General features: G+C 42.8%; 1 protein-coding gene across 3 annotated transcripts in view; it reads left to right on the top strand.

The window, feature by feature from the left end:
- Positions 1–2,107: 2,107 nt before the first annotated feature.
- The window catches only part of SYNJ1 (synaptojanin 1), a 61,363-nt gene continuing 55,646 nt past the window's right edge, over positions 2,108–7,824 (top strand). For all 3 annotated transcript variants that reach the window (XM_030469498.1, XM_030469496.1, XM_030469495.1), the window contains exons 1-2: positions 2,108–2,154; positions 3,489–3,634. In XM_030469498.1, the coding sequence (XP_030325358.1) occupies positions 3,511–3,634 (124 nt within the window). In that variant the 5' untranslated portion in view covers positions 2,108–2,154; positions 3,489–3,510. The remainder of the gene's footprint in view (positions 2,155–3,488; positions 3,635–7,824) is intronic.

Below are 7,824 nucleotides of genomic sequence, written 5' to 3'. Positions count from 1 at the left end.
GTTAGACTCCAAGATTCATTCTCATTCGCCATTAACTTATAAATTATAGCAGCCTTCCAGTACCTGAAGGTGTCTTCAGCAAAGATAGGGAGGGACTTTTTAAAAGGGCATATGGTGATATGATACGCATTAAATTGGAAGATGGGAGATTCAGGTTAGACATTAGGAAGAAATTCTTTCCTGTGAGGGTGGTGAGACCCTGGCACAGGTTGCCCAGGGAAGCTGTGGCTGCCCCCTCCCTGGCAGTGTTCAAGGGCAGGTTGGGTGAGGCTTGGAGCCACCTGGTCTTGTGTGAGGTGTCCCTGCCACAAAAAAAAGGGGGCTTCCCTTTGGGAAGGCAGGAGCAGCTCTCCTGTGAGGAAAGACAGAGAGAGAGTTGGGGTTGTTCAGCCTGGAGAAAGGTTACAAGAAAGATACTTTTTACCAAGGCCTGTAATGACAGGTCAAGGGGCAACAGTTTTAAAGTGGTAGAGGGTAGGCTTAGATTAGGTATAAGAAACAAATTCTTTACTGTAAGTGGTGAGACCTTTGAATTGTTGTCCCTATTGGTGACCTTTACTTACAGATAAAACCAGGACACACTTGCTTTGTTTCCACAGCAACCACATTGTCATTGTTTCATTTTTTAACCATTTTTTTAACCATTTTTAACCATTTCATTTTTAGACCAAAGCTATTCAGGGAATATATATAAAAAATAACTTTTAATGTTTCAATATAATGTTTACAAGAAACTGATTGGGTATTTCTCTTTTTATTTTTTACCCTTTGCAATGGGAATTATCCTGACTGAGAAGGCAGCAGGAAGCAAAACTACAATCTAAACTCAACGGGGGTCCAGCTGTTGTCTCAGGAAGTAGCTATACCTCTCACATTTGCCCTCATGAATATTCTTTAGTTCAAATTAGAGTCTCAGTGAAAAGAGCTTCTCCACAGTATTTAAAATTTTGGTTGGTGGGGTTTTTTTTGTGGGGGGAGGGCTAATTTTTTCTACTTCTGCTCTCCACTCAAACCACCATAGAATCATAGAATTGGCTGGGTTGGAAGGGACCTCAGAGATCATCGAGTCCAACCCTTGAACCACTGTTGCAGTTGCTAGACCATGGCACTGAGTGCCACATCCAGTCTCTTTTTAAATATCTCCACGGACGGAGATATATAACACTGGCCCCAGTGTTATCTGAACCGCAGCAAAGCCCATTTTGCTCTTTATTTTAGCATGCAGCTCTCTAACCTGCCTTGTCATCTCCTCAGTAGCTTGCAATGTCTCACTAACACAATACAGTGAAGCTCCTGTGAAGTGGTACTCCTCCTCCACTTACAGCCTGCACAGGCTAGATGGAAATTTCCAAAGAGGCACTTACAGTCTGTCCCTAAAACTTCTGAAGGCTGCCAGGCTTCAGCCTGATTCACTGCTCCCACCCAACGCTGCACTGACAGTCTGTATGCCTATAGCACATTTTGCGCAGCAAGGGCTTTCAGTCTGGGAGGCTGCTCGTGTGCCCACCCCTAAGATTTTCGTTCCAGCTGCACCTGCAAAAAAACCACAGCTGCCACTGGGGCTGTGTTTTAACACAGCCTCGCCGTGCATCCATAGCACGTTTTTCGACTCCGAAGCTTGCAATCCAGCAGCGCCATCAGACAACGCCACAGGAGAACTTCTCCCAAGGCCTCTCTTGCTACTTTTCCCTCAGAGGACAGCGTTTCCTCAGGCTGAACCCCGACCCTCACAGCAGCGATTGCCCAACACCCGGTGCCCTGGCTTAACCTACCCCCTCACAGGGCCGATGGGGGGGTGGGGGGTGGGGGAACTCACAAGAACCCGGCTCCAGCAAGCCCTCTCCGCCCAGCCCAGCGCCGCTGCCGCCCGTCCCGCCGAACAACGGCTCCCGGGGGGGTCGGCAAACGCCTTAACGGCTGCCCTCGCGCCCCAGCAACCGCCTCAACGGCCGCCCTAGCCCCCCTCCCGCCACCCTCACTCTCCTTCCCTCACCAACCCCTCGCACCGCGGCCACCCCCTCCGCCCGACTTCCGGCGGCGGGAGGCGCAATGCGGAAGGGATGGCGGGGCCGGGGCGGAAGTGAGGTCCCGCCGGCTGCCGCGGCACGGAGCGGAGCGGGCGGCCGTCGGCGGCGGGGGCAGGTGGCGCGGCCGGTGAGGGAGGCGCTGGTACTGCTGCGGCCGGGGGATGGGGAGGGGGGCGACGGTGGCGGCGGCAGAGGAGGGGGCACCGCCGGCCGGCGCTCGGTGCCTGTCAGTGCGCGGCAGAGCCAGCCCGGCTGTCGCCGTTGCGGAGCTCGGGCCGCGGGGGCGCCGCTGGCGCCAGACAAGATGGAGGCTCTGTCAGTGCTGTCGCGGGTACCGGCGGTACCGGGCTGTGGCGGGAAGCGGTGCGAGCCTGCCGCGGGCGGCAGGTGGTATCGGAGCGGGGATCTGCTGGCCCGGTGCCGGCTCCGCGGCTGCCCCTTGGGCTGGGCGGTGGGGAACTGGCGGCTGTGTGGTGGTTTCCTTCCTTCCTTCCCTCCGGCGAGGGAGAGGGGCTCCGGGGGAAGGGTCGGACCCCGGGCGATGCTGCGCCCTCAGGGGCTGCACTGGAGGGCGGGAGCCGGCATGTTCCGGGCTGGCGGCGTTGAGTCTGTGTCCGTCCTAGAGGTTATGGACAGGGAGCTAAAGGAAACCCCGCTCCTTGCTGTCAAGAAGCATCTTCTCTTGCTGCGTGTTTCCTGAGCTTAAGCTTTTCAAACTGGCTGCTCTCGCGTTTGTTTATATATATATATATATTTATTTTTTTTTCCCCTTCTTTATCGATTTAAAAGAAGGTCTAACCTGTGTGTCTCGTAGGCAGTTTCACTGGTACAATACTGCAATGTTTCAGTCGTCAAGCCGCTGCAGGGGAGGGTTTAAATCCGAACAAAAAGCTGCTTTCATTTAGAAAAGAAACACTAAACAGGTTAACAGGGTTTTTTGTATGTGTGATCTTTTAAAACGTTTTAACAGCTTTAGTGTTTCAAATATACTGTTTCTTTGTACAAGGTCAGAATCAGTAAAATACATGTAAACATTGAAGCCTGCCCAGGCTTCTAGTCCTCTGCATTTGGCATTAGTTTATGATTAAGATACATGCCATTCCTGTGTATTTTTACCTTTTTTTTAAAGTCTTATGAAATAAATTCTCATTGCCTTTGCGAAGCTTTTAAATAAATCCTTTATTTTGAAACATGTTTCTCTGCGCAGTTGTGCTTTTGAAACATTGTTATGTTGTCTTTAGATAGTCTCTAGGTTTGTTTTGAAACATGAGATAAAATGAGTCTCCTGAGGTAGGAAGAATGTGGGGTGGTTTTTTGTTTTTGTTTTGTGGTTTTTGGTGGTTTTTTTTTTCAGTTTGTTTTTGTTAAAACATGCACAGAAAGAATGCAAGTCAGACCTGCTTTGTAGAATGTAAATGGATGCACAAGAAGGTTTCACTAACATCATCTTGTGTTGGACAGGACCGCCTCTGATCGAGGCAAAATGGCTTTCAGTAAAGGATACCGTGTCTATCACAAGCTGGATCCACTTCCATTCAGTGTGATAGTGGAAACCAGAAACAGAGAAGAATGTCTCATGTTTGAATCCGGAGCCGTGGCTGTCCTCTGTAAGTCGATATGTTTTGATAACTACAATGTAAAAAAGTTGGCAAACTTGACATTGTGTAAGCTGCTTATGGAATATAAAGAAGTAACTATTCTGTTTTCTTATTTGCTAATGGAGAGGCTTCTGATTTAAATGAAAAAAACAAAACAAAGACATTTTCATGCCTTCCATCTGTTGAAAAAGAATTTTACACATTTAATTATATTTTGTCATGCATCTATATTTTCATGTATAGTGTTTTCTTTCTAATAGCTTCCAACAACTGTTTATTTTTTTCATTCTGCGCAACCTTCTCCTTTTGAATTCATGATAACTCATTGAAAAGCTAATTCTCTGTGTTGTATTTCATAATAAAAAATACTATATTTTTTACATGCTATCATTTTAGTTTTTAATCAATTTTGTATTATGTTTTTAATAGCTTTTTTGTTTTTAGCTTTTGTCCCTGTATTTTTAACCTGTCTTGAGACTCTGTATTGGTTTGTCTTGTAATAAAATAAGTAATATTTGGAGCAAGGTGTTATTTTTGTGTTTTCAGTGATCAAGTGATAAATACATTAAATTTCCCCTCCCCCCTTTTTGCTTTTAAGTCGTAGTTGAAGGAGGGCACTAAAATGAGAAGTGAAGTGCAGAACAGATCTGGAAAATCTATAGATAGGGTTTTAAAATGTAGTTTGGTTTGTATTCTTCAGAAAGCCTGAGTGCCTGTTTGCACAGTTTCTAAGCTTGGTTTTGACTCTTTTATAGGAAGGTTTCATACCATGAAGTAATTTTTTTGTTGTCAATAGCTTTTTGATTAATTCATTCTGATGCCTGTCGGTGGTTTTCTAGCCTCGCTATTCTAAGCATCCGATCAGGGAACAGGAGGTTTGAATCACTGTCTGAAGCCTGAGTGGACACAAAAGCCTACCTTCTAGGAGGATGCTCTGGCTTTGTGACTGTGGAGTAGGCTGAGAGGGGGTTGTGTTCTCTTAACAAGACTCAGTGGGAAATGCAGTTTTCAAGGTTTGAGATACGTTTCCTTTCTGCTGTATTTGCAATTGGCTCTCTTACACCTGAGTGTGCTCTTGGCAGTGGCACGGCCTCTTTCTGAGGCACCTGACTGCCCATGTGTCCTGTGTGAGGTACCTAAAAATAAGGCCATAGAGTCATCTGTACAGGTTAGACTGTATGAGCAAGTGTTCTCTGGCATACATATCTTTATGCACATAAAGATATGTGTGTATGCACTTTATGCATACATATACATGCACATCTTTAATGTGCAATTAGAAAAAGCTGTCATTAACTGTTAGAGGCCTAATAATGGGACATGCCAGTATGATTGACATTGTAGCTGTAATTGTATGATGATCCATCTGAAAAACTGTTTGCTTTTCTCATATTTTTGAGAATGTTTGGTTTTTTTTTTTTTGCTCGTTTCTTCTTACTATGTATTTAAGTAATCTCATTTATTTTGCTAGCAATATTTGAAAGGCATTGTGTCACATGGATTGGGTTGAGAATAAGTGTCCAGTCACAGAGCTAGTGAACTGGTTTAGTGAAATCCATAAAACAGGAAAAAATGCTTTGAAGATTTGTGTAACATTTTATTTTACCATGTGTTTGCTATTACTGCTTAAGCTACTTCAGGAACAATGTATAAAAAGTGACTTCTGAAAGTTATACTCAAAAAGGACAGTAAGTTAGTTGCTTTTTGTGCTGGGATATACTGCAGTCACCTGGATGAAATTATTTTTTCTAAAAATTAAAAACCATATCAAAGTTCCTGCCCTATTCTATGTTTTATGTTATTATCGAACAGAGGATGTCTGAAAGTCTCTCTTCTCTGGTTCTATACTTAGTAAAAGCATATTATTGATCTGTAAATGTTTGTCCGTGGTATTCTTATTGGCAGGCTACAAAATAGTAAACATTCATAGTTTGCTAGAAGTAGTTGCTCTGAATATTGTTTTCAGTGACCTTAACCACTAACTTGTTTACTCTTTTTCTATCTGGTAAATGGGAATGTTTTCCCAATGCATATTTAACTATAGCTTTAATTCCCTCCTTTCACCTAAACTCTTTAGGTACTGAAACATGATTATTTTGTACTGGTTGAGATTTTAGAACTGACAGCAGAAAAAAGTGCTGGAGTTCCCTAGCTCAGGACTTTTTGGTTTTTTTCATATCTTTTTTCACTTTTTTCTGCTTGTTCACTTCTGCTATCTATTCCTCCTAATATGTATTTAAAGGAGTAAAATTATTAGTGCTCAGGGAATATTCATAAAGTACTACTTCTCCATCTCTCTAGTCATGCCAGAAACCAGTCAGAAGATTTTAGTCTGTAACCTTACAAACTTCTAGATATCAGTACAAATCTAAAGGCCAAAGATAATGAAAGCCTGGCCCTTGGAGAAGATTTCCCAGATGTTTGTAAAAGTCCATGTGAATAGACAGAAAAAAATTGGATCGAGTATATATCAATTTAAATTCAGAACAACATCACTTTAAAGTATGAAAAATTCACATTTTTAGCTGATGGTGCTACAAAAATTGACAGTACTGATCTCGAACAGTTAGGTGTTACTCAAAAGATTTTAATAAATACTGATGACAAAACAAGTTGTTCAGCCTTATAGCTGATCATAGTTCTTACATGTATGTTGAATGTATAATGCAGGCATGACATGGTAAAATACATGTTACATGGAAAGTGATTCACGTGGTTCAGTTTTGAGAGCCTTACTGAACTGCATCTTCTAGGGTATCCATATATAGAAATTTGGATTTGAAATGGGCTAGGAGAAGGGCATGAAAGGTTGCTGATCCTTTAAATGTGACCTTAAAGGATGTGCAGCTGTTACTTTGCTGAGGGAAGGGTTATGGTATAGCCCCTCATCCCCTTTATATTCAATGAAGCACTGCAAGATGATTCCGAGGGTTTAGTTAGGCCTCTACATGAAATGCTGTATAGCTTATATGTTGTGTGGTTTTTTTTCAGTGTGTACTGTATGCACACTGAATCCTTTATTCAAGTTGACAAAGTAAGGTGGAAGAAGGGAAGAGGGTCAAAGGGAAAGTACAGATATGACAGTTGTGTAACCGTTCTGTCGTAATGTGGAAAGCAGCCCAAGCCACTCTTCTGCTGGAAGTATTCTGTGTACCGCTAGTGACATGTTCTGTGACCAAAACATCTAAGAAATGCTTTGGCTGCCTCTATATGTTTAATACCTCTTTTATTGACTCAGTCCTAGTATTGGATTAGCCCAAGATGTTGAGGGGATCCTACCATCTTTCTTCTCAAGGCCATGTAAGAACACTTGATTTAAATGTCAGCAGTGAAACTGCTTTGTTTAGAACTTAGTGGGAGGATGTTGTAGATTGATTTTTTTTTTTTTTTTTTTTTTTTTTTTACATATAAAATAGACAGTAGATTTATTCTTTGAAATAGGACTATTTAATGAGGTACCTTACCTGTAAATATTTCAATGACTGAGCTGGAGGTTTTTCTCTCTCTGTTCCTCTCTGGTGAGTCATAAAGAAGCAAGTGGGAAGCTGTCTTTACTCATGTTGCTTGTGATGAGTAAAGGAGAATGTTCTATCGTCTGGGAAAATGCTGGGCCCTGAGCGGAAAGAGCAAGAGCTTCATGCATTTTGACTTCAGTTTTATGGTAAAGCTGGTTATGGTCTTCTTCAGTCTTATGGTTACAGCAGGTGTAAAGAGGAGGCACTCTGCACATCCCGAGCTTTCTGTAGAGCTAGATAAAGTAAGAACTGCAATAACCTGTGTGCAGCAGGCATCCTGGTGTTCATAGTCATGTTTAGCAATGCTGCTTTGTCACCCAGTCACATTCCAGTTCTTTTTAAAAAGAAAATTCTTCCACACTGCATTTTTGGGGGCTGGGGGAAAAGGCAGATATGCTACTCTCTACTCACAGTAGCAGATGGGAAATAATAATTTTGCATGAGATTTTAAGTTTATATGGTGCTTGAGGAAACTTAGACACCCAGGAAAGAAATATGCTGTTGGATACATTTGATGAGTATCTGTTGTATGTATGCAGTTATTAAGAAGTGTAGCATTATATATGATCACAGTTTTTCTTTTTTACTTTGGCATTTGCTGCCACCAGTAATAAACTGCCATCGTGTGATTCTCTATCCTCCTCCCTCTCCCCTGGTTTTGTTTATTACATGGAGTTTGGAGTG

This window comes from Calypte anna, chromosome 1 (genome assembly GCF_003957555.1).
Source record: "Calypte anna isolate BGI_N300 chromosome 1, bCalAnn1_v1.p, whole genome shotgun sequence".
NCBI classification, from domain to species: Eukaryota; Metazoa; Chordata; class Aves; order Apodiformes; family Trochilidae; genus Calypte; species Calypte anna.
This window is presented reverse-complemented; position numbering and strand designations above follow the sequence as displayed.